The sequence below is a fragment of the Camellia sinensis genome, chromosome 8 (assembly GCF_055761805.1).
Source record: "Camellia sinensis isolate YWXY chromosome 8, ASM5576180v1, whole genome shotgun sequence".
NCBI classification, from domain to species: Eukaryota; Viridiplantae; Streptophyta; class Magnoliopsida; order Ericales; family Theaceae; genus Camellia; species Camellia sinensis.
Window position 1 is genome coordinate 127,030,496 of NC_138968.1, and position 22,884 is coordinate 127,053,379.

At 36.8% G+C, this 22,884-nt stretch overlaps 1 protein-coding gene and 1 pseudogene across 2 annotated transcripts in view; one reads left to right on the forward strand and one right to left on the reverse strand.

The window, feature by feature from the left end:
* The window catches only part of PTAC3 (plastid transcriptionally active 3), a 50,962-nt gene that overhangs the window by 17,477 nt on the left and 10,601 nt on the right, over window positions 1-22,884 (forward strand). For both annotated transcript variants that reach the window (XM_082883408.1, XM_028230393.2), the window contains 9 exons: window positions 2,861-3,032; window positions 3,146-3,363; window positions 4,350-4,410; window positions 9,315-9,387; window positions 11,851-11,928; window positions 12,620-12,777; window positions 18,481-18,649; window positions 19,889-20,351; window positions 20,513-20,896. In XM_082883408.1, coding sequence (XP_082739534.1) covers window positions 2,861-3,032; window positions 3,146-3,363; window positions 4,350-4,410; window positions 9,315-9,387; window positions 11,851-11,928; window positions 12,620-12,777; window positions 18,481-18,649; window positions 19,889-20,351; window positions 20,513-20,896 — 1,776 coding nt within the window. The remainder of the gene's footprint in view (window positions 1-2,860; window positions 3,033-3,145; window positions 3,364-4,349; window positions 4,411-9,314; window positions 9,388-11,850; window positions 11,929-12,619; window positions 12,778-18,480; window positions 18,650-19,888; window positions 20,352-20,512; window positions 20,897-22,884) is intronic.
* On the reverse strand, window positions 5,267-8,873 carry LOC145797441 (cytochrome f pseudogene; annotated as a pseudogene).

Sequence of the window (22,884 nt, forward strand, 5' to 3'; positions counted from 1 at the left end):
CAAATCCTAGCATGAGCTTTTTCTCTTTCCAGGCTTATTCATGAATTTCCTGGTGATTTCAAGAGCCTCTGGTGGCATTGTGGCAGAGAACACCCCAACCTGGATTTTGGGTGGCAGCAACTGAGAACACCCCAACCTGGATTTTGGGTGGCAGCAACTGGAAAATATCATAGATCTGATTTTTAAAAACCTCGTGACAGCATTTCATCAGCTTCATCCAAGACAAACATTTTGATGTAAACAGGGCGAAGTGATTGTCTCCGCAACATGTCAAACACACGACCAGGAGTACCAACAACAACATGAACCCCACTGGAGAGAATGCGCTGATCTTCGCGCACACTAGTCCCTCCAACACAAGCATGAACCTTCACACTTTGCTGGGCAAGTTCAAGAGTGGGTGGAAGAACCAAAGCTTGGCACTCAACCAAGCTATAATCTAGCTGCTGCAGAATTCCAGAGCAGAATGTTGCAGTGTTTCCAGTTCCAGACTGTCTCGTCATATGAGGTGAAGAATTCTTCTCCATCAGCCTCACACATGACTACAGTTGCACAAATCTTTGTTGATTTTATCAGCGGAATAGGTTGAGGTCCGGCGGGCGGCTAAGGTGAGGTTGCCGCCCGCCGGGGAAGCGAAAATACTAGGTTTTAAACCAGCTCTGATACCATGTAAGAAATAATGTATAGAGAAAGAGAGAGAATAAATTGTATGTATTATTATTGATTGATATATTGATATATATTACAATGATTCATGATTCCTATATATAGAAGAGGGTGAGTGTGTAGTAGGTAAGGAGTAGGTGAAGTGGAGGTGGTAGTGGTGTAGTGGGTTAGGTTTAGTGGAGTAGGTGAGGTGGTAGTGGTGTAGTGGGTTTGGTTTAGTGGAGTAGGTTTAAGTGGGTGAAGTAGGTGGAGAGTAGGTGGATTTTAACACCATTGCTAATAGGAAGGGGGTTAGGTCATGTACTCAGCATCCTATTACTAATCATGTCTCTTATTCTAATCTATCTTTGTCATATAAAGCCTTTCTATCTAAAGTGTCTTCTGTGAGTCTACCTACTAGTTTTTAGGATGCTCTCTCTATTCCTAAATGGAAGCATGCCATGATGGAAGAGATGAGAGCTCTCAGCAAAAGTGGCACTTGGGAGTTAGTGGAGTTACCTAGAGGAAAACATCCAGTTAGGTGTAAGTGGGTGTACACGGTAAAACACAAAGCAGATAGTTCTATAGAACGGTACAAAGCAAGATTGGTTGCTAAGGGCTTCACTCAGACTTATGGGGTAGATTACCAGGTGACGTTTGCACCGGTTGCTAAGATGAACTCTGTGAGAATCTTACTATCTCTTGCTGTAAATTTGGATTGGCCACTTCATCAGTTTGATGTCAAGAATGCCTTCCCTAATGGAGACCTAGCAGAAGAGGTCTATATAGATATTCTTCCTTGTTTTACGGATGCTAAGTCCAAAGGAAAAGTATGCAGGCTTCGAAAGTCACTTTACGGACTAAAGCAGTCTCCTAGGGCTTGGTTTGAAAGGTTTGCTCAAGTTATGCTGAAATATGGGTTCAAGCAGAGTCAAGCTGATCACACCTTGTTTGTGAAACACTCATTACAAAGCAAGATTATAGCTCTTATTGTTTATGTTGATGATATTGTTTTGACAGGGGATGATGTTGAGGAGATCCCTCGGTTGAAGGAATACTTAGCCAAGGAATTTGAAATCAAAGATTTGGGTAGTTTAAAGTATTTCTTGGGTATTGAAGTTGCTAGGAGCAAGGATGACATCTTCATATGTCAGAGAAAGTATGTACTTGACTTGCTAAAAGAAACTGGACTGCTTGGAGGTAGACCATGCGATACACCTCTAGAACCAGGCCAGAAACTAAGTGAGGATCAAGAGGGAGCACCAGTGGACAAGGGCAGATACCAATGACTAGTGGGCAAGCTCATATACTTATCCCATTCACGACCAGACATTGCCATTGCTGTAGCATGGTTAGCCAGTTTATGCATGCTCCTAGAACTTCCCACTTAGAGGCAGTTATGAGAATCCTGAGATGCCTGAAGTCTTCTCTTGGGAAGGGTCTCTATTTCTCAAAACATGACTATCTTAGTGTGGAGGCATTTACTGATGCAGATTGGGCTGGATCAGTCACTGACAGACGATCAACTTCCGGATATTGCACATTTGTTGGTGGCAACCTAGTCACATTGCGAAGTAAGAAACAAAATGCGGTTGCTAGATCTAGTGTTGAGGCAAAATTCAGGTCTATGGTTCAGGGTGTGTGTGAGTTGCTATGGATTAAATTATTGTTAGGTGATTTGGGGATCTATCGGATCGACTCCATGAAACTATACTGTGACAACAAGGCAGTAATCATCATAGCTCATAATCCAGTTCAACATGATAGAACTAAGCATGTGGAGATTGATAGGCACTTCATCAAGGAAAAACTCACTAATGGTACCATATGTATTCCATTTGTGAAAACTGGGGACCAACTAGCGGATGTTCTCACCAAGGGACTAGGGAGCAAACCATTTCATGGCATTCTCAACAAGCTGGGCATGAGAGATATTTTTGCACCAGCTTGAGGGGGAGTGTTAGAATAGGGAATAATATTTAATATTAGTTGCATTTTATTCTTATTTTACTTTCTTGATTGATGTAATGGGCTGACCCATAAATTATGCCTTATGGCACTCCTGTAATTACTTATTATTATCAATATAAAAGGGGATGAGGTCTAACTCAATCCCTATCTCTTTCTCTTCTCTAAACCTACATGTATATATATATATATATATATGTTTGTTTTTGGTAGACATTCTTCATTATATATTGTTGCCTAAATGCAGATGCATGCATTGAGAAGGGAGTTGAGTGAAGGCATTCGTCCTCTCCATGAAACATTTGTTGCGTTGATTCGTTTGTTTGGTTCTAAAGGCTGTGCTACAAGAGGCTTAGAAATCCTTGCAGCAATGGAAAAGCTGCATTTTGACATTCGCCAAGCTTGGTTGGTTCTCGTTGGTACAGTGTTCCATCAACCCCCTCCCTTGATTTATCTATTTTTGATGCATGTGATTTATTTCTTTCTTGCACTTTTGTCATTTAATCTAAGTCAGTATTCTTGCTGTAACCAGAGGAACTTATCAGAAGCAATCATCTGGAAGATGCCAACAAAGTGTTCCTGAAGGGTGCTGAGGGTGGACTGCGAGCTACCAATGAACTTTATGATCTTTTAATTGAGGAGGACTGTAGAGTTGGGGATCACTTGAATGCATTAACCATCGCCTATGAAATGGAGGCGGCTGGGCGGATGGCAACTACTTTCCATTTCAATTGTCTTCTTAGTGTGCAGGTAAGTCTGTTGCAGTCAATTGCTTGTGCTGGAAAGTTATTTTTTGGCCTTCATTCACTTGTTGATTTAACTTTTTCTTCAAATCAGTTGGTACTCCAAGTCGCTGGCTAGTTTAAAAAATATTAGTTATAGATATTCCTGGAAAAATTGTTGGTGTGTTGAAGGTTAATATTAATCAAAGATTTAACTCCTTTGGAATTAATATACTGACTGATAGAATTGAAAATGGTGATCTGCTGGCACAGTGGATCAAATCAAATTGAGGCATATAAGGTATGCTTTCTATGATACAACGGCCTAGAGATTCTGATAATAGGTTTGCCCATGGGCAAACACTGCTGAGAAATGTAGTAGCTTCAAGAGAAAATAGATCACTGAAGATGGGAGATAGAGGCATATGTAATACTTTTATTATGACTCCTATCAATGTCTCTAACATATATGACTTAACTAACTATGCGCAGGCACCCCCCCTATTTGATGCAATCAATAGAAGTCATGAGGAAAAAAAAAAAAAGAATTGAAAGAAGTGGGAAAAATTGAGAATATGTCGATTTCAAGGCAACACCAACTTCAACCTTGCAGATCGAACTTTAGTTCTTGTAGAGCTTTGGGCCTTCCATTTCATGATGTTCTAGTGTTGTACAAACTACATATTTTTCTGTTCAATTTGTTTTTAATGTCTTCCAAAATATGTAGTGCATTGAACTCAACAGTCTGATAGTTTGCTATTTATATTGCGTTATTCTTGTCAAAATAAAAAGATATATGTATATGAGGTTGCGCCAGTATCAACTATGTATACTATTTAAAAATAATCTGTCCAACAATATCTCCTAGTTGTCAGAAGGAATTAGGTTGCGCCAATATCAACTATGCATAGTACACGAGAGCTTTTGTGGAGTGCATCTGGCATCTGCTAAGGAATTCTCAACTTTTCTTTATTTTAAGTTTTAACAACATATTGTCTTCTCTTCTTTTGGTAGGCTACTTGTGGAATACCTGAAATCGCTTTTGCAACATTTGAGAATATGGAATATGGAGAAGGTGTACAACTTTTTCTTCCCTTCGTGCTTGCACATTAGCCTTTTCTGTTTGTGATGCTACAGCTTTTATGCATTGCAGAACAATTATAAAATTTTGAAAATCTTGGGAGACCCATGAATTTTCTTTTTTTGAATTGTTGGAAGTGTGTGAAAGAGAAATCCAAAAGAATGTGCACAGTACAATTTGGGGCACTTTATTTGCTTTCCTATGTGTTCAACCAAATATTTAATCATAGTTTGATGATAAGAAAACACTTGGATTTTCATTACATGCGTAGAACCTGTCTCAAGTCTCAACACTTTAGAATGTTGGTCCCAATGATGCTGCCAAGGATATCTGCAAGGTCAAAATCAATATCCCCTCGAACAAATATTTTTTATTTTTACTTGATGGTATTACTATCATTGGAAACACTGGATTGCCTTAAAATATATAGGTATTCTTATGTTCAACATTGAGCAAAGTGGAGCTCTAAACTTTCTGAATTATCTGTAAGTTGTTTGTATTTCGTCTCAGTAGTACTTCTCAACGCATGAAACTAATTTGCTGCTTTAGAGGCATGTTTTTGTGTACTATTTCCCAAGTGTCCAGTGTACACATCAACTCAAGTTATTCCATTCATGTAAATTTTGGGTCGTCCGCAAGTAGTGGTTTGCAGTCCAACCTAATTGTTCGAGTCTGGTTCGTGCTGTTATTAATATAATGTTGTCAAGATGCCTAGTTGAGAGCAAGTGATAACCTTTCTAGTGGTCTATGAGCTGCTTGATGTACATATCATAATATATATATATGTTGCTCACTGTTGCTGTGTTGACAATAATATAGACTTTGCAGAATTAAATGAATATAAAGTCGTCTATATACTTCCATTGTCAACCAGACTCAACACTGCCATTGGATCACAAACATTTTCCAAGTCCCAGTTTGGATCATATAGAGCCCAATCCTGCTCATTTATACTTCTCAAAAACCTAGAAGTTTGCTGACTCTCTTCCTTGTTGGAATCAACTACGATAGTGCCCACTGTATAGATACCACCCCAGCCTTCATTCCCATCTGAACCCCCTTCTTCATTAGCCTCAAACATAACACCCTGCTTCAACTCCACATCCAACAACCCCTCATGAGCCCCCTGCCCCTGGTTTTATTGAATCCTAACCGAACACTATCTCACCTCAAGGACTTCATCACTAGGAATGACTGAATGACTTCCAACACTGGAAAAGAGAAAAAGTAACTTTAGGCCAATCCCCAAAAAACAAGAACATGCCTTTGTTTGAACATTTAGCCTTAGTTACATCTCGTGTCACCCCCCACCTTGTTACGTGGATGTTGTGACATTATCTCCTTTCTTTATCGATTGTCTGTGATTTCAAGACACCAATGATTTCAACCTCACCAACCCTCGTACTCCTCATCATCTCATGCAACATTATCTCCTTTCTCCGATTACTGGAGGATACTAATGAAATTATTCAAGTGGACATAAGTGTACTGAGTTTGGATCGCCAATGATGATCATTGCACAAAGACTAAGCATTGTTAGGAGAAGGTCATTTCAAGGATGGGAACAAAAAGATTATGGGGAGTCAATGAGGACTATCATTGAAGGACCGAAAATCACTTATTAAGGAAGGAAATCTAGAAAGTATGGAAATAAATCAAGCTATATTGAGAGGTCAAAGAAATTTGAATTCTTTCTTTTATTTATTTACTTCTACACTTCAAATTATTTCTATATTTAGTTCTGTGCGGGGAGCAAATATTCAGGCAAGCCCGCACTCCTTTCTTCCAAGCTCCGTTTCTGTTCGATCACCTGCGTGCACAACAGCAGTGAGCTACCCGACGGTGTGTGGCCGGAAAACCCCTCCGACGATCAAGTCAGACACACACACAGGGATAGAGAGAGAGAGAGAGAACTAAGTTGAGTGTAAGTATTTCTCTTACCAAATGTTCGTGTGTCCAGCATGGGGGGCGCAGACTTGCTTATATACCTTCTGCGCCCTAAATCTACTCCTAGTGATCTCTCGACACGTGGTTCTGCTATCCTATCTGTCAGCACAAATCTTGCTGAACATCGCCTAACCCGACTGCCAGCCCACTCTACTGGGAGCTCGGCAGCCGGGCTGAATCTTCTCGGCTGTCAACGGCCATGCTGCGTTTCATGCCCAATTGCTCCAACTGAGATCCTTTCCAGCCATGCTCGGCAGCATTCCGGCGAAGCCGATCTTGAGATTGGTCGTACCGGTCAATCCAAGGCCTTCCAGCTGGGCTTCTGGCACAAGCTTCTCGGCCGGGCTAACGGTGCGTGCCTTTGACCGAGCAACGCAAGTTGCACGGTTATCACCTGCGCAGATCCAAGTAGCTCGGTCCATCTTTGAGCAGCCCCAACTCCGGGCAAATCCAAAGTTATCGCGGCCCAACGCACCATTGGGCCTCCAATTTGCTCGGCCTCTAACTCGGCCCATATCCGGCTCATAATTCTCCCTCTCAAGTTCTGATGTCTATACTAACTAATTGTTTGGTAAGTTGTATCCTATCTAGTAGAATATGATTTAGTTAATCTTCAAGGTATCAAAGCAGATGATTTGTTTGTGCTAGAGTTTCTCCAGTAAACTCCCCCAGTAAACTCCCCTTCAGTGGCCTGTGGCTCTTGTTCTTGCTCATTGATCTTCAACTTGTTTTCTTAGGTTTCATTTTTCAACTTTTTTTGAATTCTCAATGTAGTTTGATTCCGTTCTATATTCTCGTGTTTTTCTTCCTTACTAATCATGCCTGGTCTTTCGTTGATTTCAAAGGACAAATGTGGTACGTGAGAGAGAGTTAGAACATATTTCATATTTATATATATATGTATGTATTTCTTTTCTACTATGAATATCTTTATCATGGAGACGTTTTCCCCCTCTCAAATTTCCCTTTTAACCAAGTTTTGCTCTTTTGATGTCTTAGAGCTATTCAATCTTCTTAAATAAGCTTAGTTAACTTTAGGTAGCCTTCCCAAATGGAATTGAGTCTTTCGTTCTTTCTGCAATATCATGGAATTCTTCAATCTTCCTAAAGAAATTAGATAGTTGTGGATAAATTGTTACACATTAGGAGTACTTATTAATGATTGATCAAATTTGATAGATTCCCTCTCTGAAACATGAAGTTCTGGTCTTGGGAGGGATAATATCCTATGTTACACGGACTCTTTGGAATTTCGAAGGTGGGACACGACACGACACGACACGGGTACAGGTGCGGGATACGGCCAGGATACGGCTCCTTAGAAATGGATACGGCAGAAGAATCGAAAGAGGAGAGAGCAAGGAGAGAACCTGGCCTTCGACTTCAATCTGACTTGGTTGCAGAGCATCGATCGATCTGCGAAGTCGATCTACTATGCTCCTTCATCTTCCCCTTTGATCTCGATCTCGATCTCGATCGTCTCTTCGTCACTCTCTCTCTCTCTGTGTCTCTTTTTTCTTTTTTGATCAGTCTCTCTTTGTCTCTTCTTTTTAATATAATTTGAATTATATATAATATATAATATAAACTATATTAATATAATATTATTCATATTATATAATATTATTTATTCAAAAAAATATTATATAATATATTATATCATAAATAACATAACTTTTATGTCTAAAATTAAAATAATTTATTTTATCATATATAATATAATTTATTTTAAGTCTAAATTAATGTTTATAATTTTTATTTATTATTTATTTGTTATTTTTTTTTAATAAAATTTGTTATTCCTTAAACTTTTTAAACTCATCTTCATATAATAAATATATTTAAAAATAACTATTTAACGTATTCCCGTACCCGTATCCTCATTTGGATCCATATCCACGTATTCTTAATTTTTAATTTTAAAGTGTCCAACCCTTAGATACGCACCCGTATCCCATACCCGCACCCGAGTCCGTGTAACGTAGATAATATCAACCACTTGATGTTCATCCAATGCATCTGTCATGGTTATTATGTATACCCCCTTTTCTTTTCGTATGATTTTGCATACCATGTCTGTTGCTGTGGCATTATAAATTGTATTTGTCACTCTTGCTCTCATCGGGATAAATCTAACCCCTTGCCTTGTTTCTGCCTACATGTATAGGATATTTTAAGAAGTGAATGTAAAGATTATGGAAGGGGATTGTATTTCACTATATTTTTGACTAGGAAAAGAGCCTATTGAAAGAACATATTTTAATTTGGGTGATACTCAGAAAAGACAGATTGTTATATATATATATTATCTTGGGAGAAATGCGATCAAGAGGGGCTAATTTAAAACGTCAAGTAAAATGAGAACAACCCCTACATTCAAAGACCCGGTTTTCCATTAGCAAGAACTTCTTCAATTGCATGTCAGAAGGAATTCAAACAACTACATCAAATACAATATTAGGAAGTACCACTTGTGGTACCTCAATATCCACGGGCTTGTCAGATGTCATCTTTTTTAGGCAACCCTCAATGATGCAATTGCATAATGTTGCAAATTTGTTGCACTACGGGGTTGCCTTGTCGTGTTGTCTAAATACCCAATGCTTTACCTTAAGAACGATACACATGTTGAGTTGATAGTGGGTACTCTCATCCTTTTTTTTTTTTTTTGGTGTCGCTTACTGATTTTATCAATTTGGCTTCGGTTTAGACCCTGTTCATGTATAACTAAAATCTTGAAATCTAGTTAGTTAGAAATTAATATGAGAAATCAGTAGTAGACAGTGGCAGAGTTGTTTGGTATGCCACAATTTTCAAAATAATTATAGTCGCTTTTGTGGATTCAGATTTGCTGTTTGTTTTGGCTATATTAACTTATGTTCTGTCTCCATCTTGTCATAACTGAAGTTGTTAAAGTTCCTTTGTTACTTATTATAAGCTTTGGATGGCAGATCATATGAAGCCAGACACAGAGACATATAATTGGGTGATCCAAGCATATACAAGAGCTGAGTCCTATGATAGGTGAATTCTGAAGAACATCCTTGGCTACAACACAATTCACTTTGCTTGTTTTTGGTTTTCCAAAAACACTTTTTAGAAAATTCTGCTTCCTTGTTTTCCCTGTTTTTTTGTTTTTACTGAATTTTTTTAATATTTTAAGTAATTTTTTTAATTTTTAGACACACCTAACATAAATACACATAAAAAGTATAATTTTGTGAAAAATCTTTTAAAAATTCACTAAATACCAAAAATACAAAAAAAAAAATAATAAATAAAATACGAGAATTCAGTATATTTTTCGTATTTTTATGTATTTATTAATTTTTTAAAATAGTTTTTCATAATTTTTTTTACTTTTTAGATACATCTAAGTAAGGTGCATCTAAAAAAGTAAAAAAAATGTTTAAAATTTTAAAAATATTCACTAAAAACAAAAAAATATGAAAAACAAAAAATTTAGTTTTCAAAAAACTTAATTCAAAAAACTCAAACCAAACACACATTGTTTTCTTGATGACTATATTTCAGAAACTTAGGCAGTTTGTTCGGGTAGTCCCTATTGTGATTTGATAGTCTGAGTTGACCACTTGACCAAAACACTGTTGTCATTAGTTCAAACAATCTGGAAATACATTAATTATTCTGATTTAGCTGTGAGTATATTTTATGGTCTCACTAATGGCCTAAGTGAGTCTATCAATTAATACGCTCCCTTGTTTAGCTTTGTGATTTTCATTAGTAATATTCTCCAAGATGACTACATAATAGACTAAGATGGTTTGGTCATGTTCAACAAAGACTTGTAGATGCAACAATAAGGAAGAGTGATGTGATCACCATAAATGGAAATCTTAAGGGGATGGGAAGACCTAAATTGACATGGTGTATAATAAAAAAAATATATGAATTTATTTAATTTAATTGAGCATATAGCCCTTGACAGAGTAGAATGGTGCAAAAAAAGATTTATGTAGTCAAACCTACTTGAGTGGGACACAAGGCCTAGTTTGGTTTGGTATATTTGTTCTAATAGTAATAGCATAACCTATTGATGAAGTAGCTTCGTTCCTTGTACAGGAGCACACAATTTCTGTAAGGAGTACATGAATAGTCCACAAACTGAGAAGTATGTAATAATGGGACAAGAATATGGGTTCTTAGAGCAATTCCAACGGTGAGCTATTAGAGCTGCTATTGCTATAATGTAGTAGGTGTGGGAAAATATGGTGCTCCAATGGGCTGCTATTGGAGTTGCTAAAAATAACAATTGATATATCTTGTGTCAAATTTGGCTCAAGTTCTACCTATAGCTAAAGAACTCATCAACAGAATTTTGCAAGCTCGCTTGTCATCCGGTTGATGTTGGTCCAGTGTTGGTTAAGCTAAAAAATAGCAATTTCACTGTTGGAGCAACATTGCAATCCTATAACTTTTTTGCATTGTTCATTGTTAAATTATAGCTTTAGCTATTCATTTTACCAATTCACTGTTGGAGATGCTCTTAGGCTCTATGAAAATGTGGATTGAAATTGGTGAAGAATTAAATTAGAAATAGGAGCCTCATATCCTTCTTTTTTGCAAGCCCTACACCTACTATAAGATATTATTATTAACTAACATCAATCTATAGTTGCTAACTATGTTACATGGACACTTTTGTTTCCACCAAAGTACCAACGTCCACCGAATATTATAGGGGTGTGAGCGTCGGATATGTGTTTGACACCCTACCGAAATTTAGAATATTGGATCCTCTAATTTTTTAAGACGTTAGAAGAAAACAAAACTCACATTTACTAGTAAAGAAATGTCAAATCTCTCACATGGATGAGAGATAGAAATTTAATATTTTCCTTCGTCATATTTAATTTCAAGTACATTTTTATATAATATATAACATTTTATGTACAAATATTATTCAATATGCGACATATGTAAGTGTCCATGACATGTCCCATACCCTTGTTCCACTTATGGATACATATCCCAAATCCTAGGATTTAAGTTTATGAAGATCCGACAATTGCACTTTCACCCGATACTTGTACTTGAGTCCATCTAACATAGGTTGCTAGACATAAACCTCTAAGATTGTGTGGGGTTGTTGATAAATAAATAAAAAAAACCTCTAAGATTGTGTGGGGTTTTGGTCTACTTGATTTGGCCCAACATTCATTGCCCCAAGAAAATTGTGAATTTGCATGTATTCTATTAGGAAAGCTAATAGTTGTCGATGAGAACTAATTTTTCTCAATATTTTGGGCTGATCTGTAGCAATGATTTTGGTCATGGATGGACAGTTACCTTATCTACGTTGCAAGTGTTAGCTTTTTCCTTGCTAAATGTTAACAAATTCTATCCTGGTTTTTGTGACATTTTGTTATATTATTTGATTAATTTATGATTTGTCAAGCATTTCTAATTTTAAGTTATCCTTGTTGTATAACATGTTTTCTTCTGGGGCTTGCATGTGACATATAGGGTACAAGATGTTGCTGAGTTACTTGGCATGATGATTGAACATCACAAACGTTTGCAACCTAATGCCAACACCTATGCGTAAGTAGAATTTTTTCCATCACAACTAATATAATAAAATCTGTTTCGTTAATATTTGTTGTGGTATTGTTATTGATTGACCTTGTTGTGAGTAATCTCTCTCTCTCTCTCTATGGTCATTACAGGCTTTCATGAATGGAATACATGCTGTGGCACTTTTAAAAAAAAAAAAAATGAATCAAGGCCAATGTCTTGCTCAATAACTATATCCATTGAATATTTGTGTGATTAGAAAATGCTGAAAATTTGTGTTAATGTATATAATAAGATAGTGACATGTATATAATATGATAGTGGTGTTGGTGAAGGATAGTGGCATGTATAGAATATGATAGTGGTGTTGGTGGTAGATAGTGGCATGTATATAATATGATAGTGGTGTTGGTGAAGGATAGTGGCATGTATAGAATATGATAGTAGTGTTGGTGGTAGATAGTGGCATGTATATAATATGATAGTGGTAGATAGTGGTAATATATAATATGTAAGTGGCATATAATGGGTTATAATGATGTTTGTAATATCTCCTATATAAGGAGTGTCATTTGGTCTTGTAAGATAAGAAATTTTGAATATAACAGAAATATATTCCTTCTTCCTCATATTTTCGGAGTTCTTCTTCCTCATATTTTCTAAGTGAAAACATTGGTTTTGACTTCTAGCTTTTATGTCATTATGCCTTCTTTTGCAGACTGTTAGTGGAATGCTTTACCAAGTATTGTGTAGTACGAGAAGCTATTCGGCATTTTCGCGGCCTAAAAAACTTTGAAGGGGGAACAAAAGTTTTACATAATGATGGGAAATATGGGGATCCACTTTCATTGTATCTTCGGGCATTATGTCGAGAAGGTATGGACAAATATTTTATTATTATGTTTTTTATGTTAATCAAAGGAATGATCTCATTGTCTTTAGAACCTCTTTCTTCCTAATATTTTTAACTTTTGATTTTTTTTTTTTTAAAGCTTCTTAGACATTCAGCCCAAAGTTTGACCAATGATATATTTCTCTAGTTCAGTCATGGGGGCCTGGAAGTTGAGAAGGTCATTTATACTAGTGAAGAAAGTTTTGACATATTACATGTATCTCCATAACTTGTGCTTAAATGTAGCGGGATCTAAAAGTTGATATTTGAACTTGTTTATAAGGATTAAGCTTCTACATCATATCTTTTTTTTTTTCCCCTTTTCTCTAATAGGTATTGAATTTTATCTTTTGATATGAAGTTTATTTCATTTGGATTAAATAATGCCAAACAGAAGCTTGTCTCATGAACACTTTGAAGCCTCAAATCTCCAATGCAAGATTGATCTTTGATATATTGTTCATTATCCTAATTGAAGATTATATGTGCACACACTTAGGATGCATTTAATTGTGTATATTTGATAAATCTATTTTAGATGAAAATGGAACTTACCTTTTTGATTAGCTGAAATGTATCTTATATAAGGTCACGTCACATGCATTAAAATCACTGTGATATTTATTTTGTTTATCAGGAACGTCAACCTTATAATCTGGCAAAACCTTTGGTTGAACTATTATAGATTCTGTAGAAGATCTTCAAAATTAAACATGATGAATTCAACAATGAAAAAGTTGCACCTACTTTTCAGATTTTACCAGTACTATCATTGAACTATTTTCACGACCTTGTGTTTAATCAATTTTTTTTGTTTAATGTATTTCTGCCTTAGTTTTCATTTACGAGAAATCCTGGAAAGTTGCCAAGATACTTGTGGCATTGAGAACTGTAGAAGGGTACAGTAATGGGGATTATGAACTCTTTCTTTTCAGTAATTTTGGAGAGAATATCTAACTCATTGCTGATTTCAGGTTGTTTAGTTTCTTTAGTAATTTGTTTTGTATAGTGCATTGCTAAAAGTTCTAGCTGATTGATCTACTCTTCCAAAGATGATTGGTCCCCCACCATTGGTATTTGATTAGGCATAGTTTTCAGTTGCTAATTGCAATGAAATGGCAAATATCTGCAGTAGCTCTAGAAAGCAATGTTTCATTACAATCTAGATTTGTGAGGTTGATATGGAAACATTTGAACCAATGCATCCTTTGGTACATTGGTTCTTGGAGCATCTCTAGCAGTGTAATATTTTTTGTTCAATTTTAGCACAACCAAAGTGCTCTTTAAACATTTTTACCACAAGCTACTCTATTAGTTTGTAATATTTATTGTCCTAAAATAGCACAGGTAGTGTAGTATTTTTTGTGTTATCAACCACCATTTTTTTTATTTATTTAAATAATGGTTCAATTCATTAATTTAAGTTTACAAAATAAATAAATGGGTTTCGTGCATTGATATAATTTTAATCTTTGCATTTGATTTGTTTTATGTTTAATTACACTTTTGGTCCCTAAAGTATGTGCTTTGTGTCATTTTGGTCTCCAACGTTTAGATTGTGTCAATTTTATCCCCAAAGCATCAAATGTATATTAAAGTGGTCCTCATGAAGAAGGTTAATAATACTTTTGGTCCCCAATATTTTAATTTTGTCAATATCTAGAGGCTTGATTTTTTATTTCCTGAGATGTATTTTTCTGTACAAAAAATATCTGTAATTATGATGGTGTCAACTATGGGGATCACTTTAACCCACATTTAATACTTTGGGGATGAAAGTAACACGGTTGAAATATTAGGGACCAATATAACAAAACAATGCATATTGTTAAAATCCACCTACTCTCCACCTACTTCACCCACTTAAACCTACTCCACTAAACCTAACCCACTACACCACTACCACCTCACCTACTCCACTAAACCTACTCTCCACCTACTTCACTCACTTAAACCTACTCCACTAAACCTAACCCACTACACCACTACCACCTCACCTACTCCACTAAACCTAACCCACTACACCACTACCACCTCCACTTCACCTACTCCTTACCTACTACACACTCACCCTCTTCTATATATAGGAATCATGAATCATTGTAATGAAATTAACATTATATCAATCAATAATACAATTCTCTATTTCTCTTTATACATTAAATTTCTACATGGTATCAGAGCAGGTTTAGAACCTAATATTTTTCGCTTCACCGGCGGGCGGCAACCTCACCTTAGCCGTCCGCCGGACCTTAATCTATTCCGTTTCTTTTCTACACATTCTGAACATTGACAAAGGTGACGACACGGCAACACTTGTTTTTCTTTGTGAATGTTCCCGCCATGTGCTTGCTTTTCATTTTAGCTACCACCTGCCAATTTGAATTTATGTTGATAGAAACTTGCTTCCAGTGGAGAGCTCCTTTCCTGGTGCGTTTAAGAAGCTCGCCCCCTTTAGAAACAAAGTTCAATGCTATTGAGACATTTGCTTCTTCAACCTGTTCGTCAGTCAGGGATATACTTGTAGCTCCATACCCCTTTTCCAGCCTTGCCTTCAGTGTGGCAGCCCCTCTCAATGATTGGGAACGCAGCATGCGCTGGTTTGGCAGTGATGATAGTGATTCTGTCTACTGGTTGCAACCATGAAACAAGAAGAGAATATTCCAAATGGATCTGGAAGCTAAGCCTGACCATTAGCATCAACATCTTGTGTCTAAAGTACACAAACTGATTTTCTCTCTTCTCTCTCTCAGCAAACCCAGCACAAATGGAGAGGGGCTACGAACCTCTCTCTCTCTCTATGCACTGACTCTCTCTTTTTTTTTTCGGAAGCTTTGAGTTTTGAAAGGTAATGACACACTAGACCCACTCACTTCCTTTTCTTATGAGGAGAACATTTTTAATATCTTTACTCACCCAACATGGATACCACTCACTTTCTTTTTAATATCTTTACTCACCCAACTTTTGTCCCCCTCTTTTCTTATTTCTTTATCATCACACCAGACACCAACTTTTGTCCCCCTCTTTTCATTTCTTTTTATTTTTATATTATTCACCCACCTCTGCTTTTTTCAACTCTTTATTTTATTTTATTTCATTTCCCACACTGATGTTTTTCATATAATCCATCTACCAATTCTTTTTATCTATTTTCTTTATCTCTTGTTTTCTTTCCTTTTATTTTTATTTTTACACAAAAAAAAAAAAAAAAAAAAACCCGGAAGAAGACGAAACTGCACACCAAACTCATTTTATTCATATCAAGGGATCAACCCCGATCACAATTTTACACCAAAAAAAAAAAAAAAAACGAACAACCACATCCACAGGCAGAATTTTCTTCTCTACTCTGCTGCAGGTCTTTTCTTCTTGCCTCCGTCCTGGGCGGCCCTTGACGGTGTTGCCTCCGTGTTTCCCACTCCACTGGGCACGATCACTCCACCCTGCTCCTCCACTGCAGCATATGGCGGCCCTCCAAATCGGAACATCACGGTGGCCTTCCGCTTCAGCTCCTTATTTTCTGCTTTCAGCACACTTATCTCTGCTCGCGCATCCTTATACATGCGTTGGAGCAGAGCCAGTTGGGCGTTTAAATGCTGCACCTCATTTGTCCTACTCTGCAGCCGGTTCGACAAATTTGTAACCGCAGTCATGGTTTCCACACATGACTTCAATGTATACTGATTGGCCTCCACATCCGACTGCACTGCCATTCTTTGCTCCACAGACTGCATAGGAAAGTTCAACGGAGCAAACTCCGGGGCGCTTGGTTGAGGTTCCAGTGCCACCGCACCAGTTATCTCTCTTGTTGACTCGTTGAGGTCGGGAAAGAGAGTGAGCAGACCACGGGAAGATGAGGCCATGTTCTGGGTAGCTGAACGGGAAGAAGAGGCCATGTTTTTTGGGTTGCTGAGTGTTTCCGAGAAGGGTTAGATACAGAGTATTTACAGATTGTTTCAGAATGACAAGTTCAGAGGTTTCAGTCTGGTTTGGTTTCCACCGCCTCCGCATTGGTTTATATTGACACTGACGACGCGGCCGACACGCCGCTCTGTCGCTCACGTGCCTCGCCGCGTCTCCGGCTCACCTTTTGATGGCTCGACGCTTTCTGTCGGGCACGACTTTTGATGAAGTGGGCGCGCCTTTTGAGGGCGCAACTTTTTATGGCACGCCTTTTTATGGATTGGGCACGCCTTTTGATGGCACGCCTTTTGACAGATTGGGCACACCTTTTGAGGGTGCGACTTTTTAAGGGTCCGACAAGACTCTGTAAACTGTCCCGACATAGATTTCGGTTAGTTTCTACAAGGGTCCGACAAGACTCTGTAAACTGTCCCGACATAGATTCCGGTTAGTTTCTACAAGGGTCCGACAAGACTCTGTAAACTGTCCCGACATTGTTTCCGGTTAATTTCTACAAGGGTCCGACAAGACTCTATAAACTGTCCCGACATTGATTCCGGTTAGCTCCTTCATGGGTCCGACAAGACTCTGTAAACTGTCCCGACAGTGATTCCGGTTAGTTTCTACAAGGGTCCAGCAAGACTCCGTAAACTGTCACCACAACTGTCACAACATTGTCTGCTACAACGGTCCGACATGACCCCATAAACTGTCTTCTACATCGGTCTGACACCGCCATCCAGTGTCCTTTACACCGTTATGACACCACCATACAGTGTCCTCTACATGGTTATGACACCCCCATACAGTGTCCTCTACAACGTTATGACACCACCATCCAGTGTCTTCACCAATGGTCTGACACGACCATACAGTGTCTCTTATCCTCTTTTATTTTTATGTATTTTCTTGTTTTGTTACTCTCTCCAAACTCAAGTTGGTTAGTTCCTATCCCCCTTGAGTTTGCGGGGGGCTGTTAAAATCCACCTACTCTCCACCTACTTCACCCACTTAAACCTACTCCACTAAACCTAACCCACTACACCACTACCACCTCACCTACTCCACTAAACCTACTCTCCACCTACTTCACCCACTTAAACCTACTCCACTAAACCTAACCCACAACACCACTACCACCTCACCTACTCCACTAAACCTAACCCACTACACCACTACCACCTCCACTTCACCTACTCCTTACCTACTACACACTCACCCTCTTCTATATATAGGAATCATGAATCATTGTAATGAAATTAACATTATATCAATCAATAATACAATTCTCTATTTCTCTTTATACATTAAATTTCTACACATATTTTAGGGACCAAAGTGTAATTAGCCATTTATTTTAATTTATATGTGCCAAATTAATTCACTCAATTTATCTTCACATGACATGTTGTAATTAATCATAAATTAAACTCTGACTATAAAAACATATATGTACTTTTTATCAAATTGTGTAAATTTTTTATCTAAGTGATGGCTTAAATTTGTTTCTGCTGTTGCCTGATTCAAAGTCATATGACTGAATCAGTAAAATGCAAGATATTATAACATTTTCTAATAAACTTCATATTTGTTTCGTTCATAATACTTTATATGTTATGTTCCAGAGGATATCTATCTAGGTCATTGGTTAAAGTTATCAGATAAGCTCATTCTTGTCTAATGCTTTTCTTTTCTTTATTTATTTTTGGTAAGTAGATTTAGGTTGCTCTAAACAGATCCTAAATTAAATGTTTTTGAGCTGTAACTCATCTTGAAATCAGGAAGGATTGTTGAGTTGCTCGAAGCTTTGGAAGCTATGGCCAGAGATAAGCAACGAATCCCCCCTAGAGCAATGATTGTGAGCAGGAAATATCGGACGCTAGTTAGCTCCTGGATTGAACCTTTGCATGAAGAAGCTGAAATTGGATATGAGATTGATTATATTGCCAGGTGTGTGTTGCTGTCATTATCATCAATCAACTCGATTACTGCCCTTCAATTTATTAATTTACTTACATATGGTTTAAAGGTCTCAAGAATCTTCTACTAAAATTGTACCCTCTATTTTGCGTCTTGTTTTCATTTGTGCATCATTGTTTCAAGTTATAGTACAATTTTCATGTATAAAATAAGACAACTTTTTTCAACTTATTTTCATTCTTTAAGTTTCATAGGTTAAATATCAAATTTAGTTTTCTTGTATTGTTCTTTGTTTTTTTTTTTCTCACACTTCCTCTATCTCTGTTTGTTTCTTATGCTTTTAGATTATCTAAGAAGCACAAACACTTCTACGATGGTGCCTTATCCGTGTCAGACACTAACACTCTCGGACAGGCCTAGATACGTGTCAGACACAAGTTCAAATGTGTCCTATTATTTTCTTAAATATTTTAGAACCGGGCACAATTCAAATTTGAAGAAAAAAGTAGGGATACTAGTGCCCATTAGTCAGACACATGAAACAGTTCACAAAGCAAGGATTTATAGCTTTTTATCTCTCCTCCTTTACCTTTTAGTTTTAGAAACTCTAAAGCTTGAATCTTCCAATTTGTTTGTGAATTGGATTTTTGAAGTAGATGTTATAACTTTTTTGTCCCTGCTTCTTTTCGAGTATCTATAACTTTGTAGATTATAAAGTCCATGTCTCACTTTGACTCTTTTTTTTCCACTGAATCTTCTATAATTATTAATTTGGGCCCAAAGCTAATATACAGTGCTTTATTTTATTTAATCATAGACACACTGACCTTCCAAATTCAGACATACTATGCCTTCATGAAATTAACAAGTACATATCATCTACCAGCTGCAATTGATGTTAGATTAAGCACTATCAATCATTTTTTTTTATAATCTGTAATTACTAAGTAAGAGGATTTATAGAAAACTGTGTTAATTATATTAGAGCTCATATCACATGAATTTTGCATGCTATCAAATATCAGAGATTGAAACAGCATGGAGGCTGTTATGCTCAGTAAATCTATTCATGATTCTTTATCTTTTTCTTTTTTTGTCCATCCTATGTTACTGCTTGGGAGTTCTCTTATCCGTATTAATAATCTCTTCAAAATAAGGAACCTTTAATAGGAATCCATTTAGACAGTGACACAAGAGATGGGGAAAAGGGTAACATAGAGCACTTCTGTTTTCTGTTAAAAGCTATGATTAACATTGCACAACAACCAGGTACATTGCAGAAGGGGGGCTTACAGGTGAGCGCAAGAGATGGGTTCCTCGAAGAGGGAAAGCTCCTTTAGATCCTGATGCCCTTGGATTTGTTTATAACTACCCCATAGAAGCCTCCTTCAAACAAAGATGTCTTGATGATTGGAAGGTGCATCATCGGAAGCTCTTGAAAACCTTGCGCAATGAAGGACCTTCTGCTTTAGGAGTTGTATCTGAATATGATTATATCCGAGTCGAAGAGAGACTAAGGAACATTATTAAAGGGCCTGACCAAAATGCTTTAAAGCCTAAGGCTGCTAGTAAGATGATAGTATCTGAGCTGAAGGAAGAGCTAGAAGCGCAGGGTTTACCAACTGATGGAACTAGAAATGTTCTCTACCAGCGTGTCCAAAAAGCAAGGAGAATAAATCGCTCAAGAGGTCGGCCCCTTTGGGTGCCTCCCGTGGAAGAGGAAGAAGAAGAGGTTAATATCATACTTATGGTTCTTATTTCACTTCCTGTTTGATGGTCTTCTTGATGTGTATCCTAGTGATTCATGGTCTTCTACAAGTTATTTTCATTATAATTGTGACTGGAAGTTTCACTCTAATTGATATTGAATGGTAATGGGGGTTCTTTTGACAGGTTGACGAAGAGCTGGACGAATTAATTTCTAGAATAAAGCTGGAAGAAGGAAATACCGAGTTCTGGAAACGCCGTTTTCTTGGAGAAGGGTTAAATAATGATCATGACAGGCCCATTGAATTAAATAAATCAGAAGATATAGATGTCAGGGATGACACGACTGATGTTGAGGATGTTGTGAAAGAGGTTGAAGATGAAGAGGCAGATGAAGAGGAGGAGGATGTGGAGCAAACTGAAATTCAAGTAGGTGACAGGGTCAAGGACAAGGAAGTTGAAGCTGCGAAACCTCTTCAAATGATTGGGGTCCAATTGTTGAAAGATTCTGACATGACAGCGTCTACCACAAGAAAATCGAAGAAAAAACTTTCTCGAATATCAATGGAGGTAGTTCATGATGGTCTATTGTCATGTTTTTTTCCCATTGTTGGTAACATAATAAAATTGTTAGAAATGGGCATTAATCTATGAAGCACATGTACGGGTATTGGTATGGTATGGGTATGTTAATACGGTAAAATCTAAAAAAAAAGTAGGGTATGGTACAACTGGGTACGTTTGTAAAAAATATTTATTTTTAATTTGGAGTAATGCAAAAATTAGTTAAATGATTTACTTGGTTAAGATCGAATCTACAATTCTCATTTAATTTCATAAGTAAGGTATAAACCAAAAATAGATGTCACTATATTAAATAACTTACAAACCAATGCTTAATTTTAAAATCGTACTAACCATAAAAAATAAAAATAAAAATAAAAAAGGTCCAATGAAACTAGCTTCACCTTTGTATAGAAGAAAATATTATTCCAACTGAGGTACTACTTGAGTATATACTTGGTACCTTGGGGGTACGGCAAAAATTAAAAAGAGAAAATGTGGGTACGTGTTTCGTGTACCGAGTATGTATGCAGAAGTAGCATGCAAATGTAAGTATGTGGTACGGTACGACATGTTTGTTGAAATACGAGTGCTTTACAGCCTGCCCTTTTTTAGACTGCCTATTCTGGTGAATAGGCGAAAAAAAGTAAAAACTAAAATAAAAAAAAGGGTCCCCACCCCAATGTGTCGCAATGTGTCCCCAACCCAAGGGTCCCCACCCCAATGTGTCTCAACGTGTCCCCAACCCAAGGTGTCCTCAGCGTGTCCCCAACTTGTCCAACTTCTTGCGACATGTCCAAGCATGTCTACCGGTACGTGACTTCGGAGAGGTGTCCATGCTTCATAGCCCGTACTCTTTCAATGTTCAAAATCTGTTATAGTTTTTAGTGCGAAAATTGTTATCAAAGATTTACATGTCTCTTTGGTTTTCTTGGTTTATTACTTGGAGAATTGAAGCAGCATGCATATGCTTTAGTTCATGGAATGTGCAAATTTTGTTGCATGAGGCATGAATTACAATCTAAGAAGCACGGACACTTCTAAGAAGGTGACATATCCGTGTCTGTGTTGGACACCAGCACTCTTTGGTCACTTTCCCGACACGTATCTGACACTCTTCAAAACGATCGATTAGACAAAAGTGAAACTAATTATAAGTTTGAACAAAGCAACTTAAGATACAATAATAAAATAAAAATTATATAAATTTATAGGAATTAGTGTCATATTGCATTTTTATTATCTTTGAATGGTATATTCATATGCATAGTTGTCAAATTAAGATTCATATTGTGAATCGAAATGGCTTCGTACCGAATCACGAATTGAATCATGAATCGTAAAGATTCGGTCATTTTTTTAAATTACTTAAAAACATATGTATACATATTTAGATGTTAAATATATCATATGAATATGAAATATTTAGACTTAAATAAATGAAAATGTTATTTTGAATGATAATCACGTAGTTTAATAGGTAGAAGTTAACAAAAGTTCTTATATAAGATCACCATCTTACCTTTTTTACTTTTTAGATATTTCTTATCAACCATTCTTAATAAAGATAATAACCAAATAGACAAATTATCAATTTCTAAATTAACAATAATTAACAAGGATATTGATATTTGGACAATAAGCATACATATTTTTTTATGTAACAGTGAGCAAATAATAAGAAATAATTATTTAGAATATTTTATTTTAAAGCCTAAAACATTTTAAAAGGTATAACTGACCTCACAAATGTAATATTCAGTTTAATAAAATAGCAATAGATAATTCATAGTGTAACTTTAATCTTGAACCAAACCAAACCAAACCAGGCCTTAAGTCCCATCAAATGGGGTCGGCTACATGAATCATTCTTCTCCACACGGCCCTATCAAAGGCCATTTCGTTAGTCAAATTAAGTAGATCCATATCTCTATTTACAACGCTAACCAACGTTAATTTAGGCCTACCCCGTCCTCTAACGCTTCCATCTACCG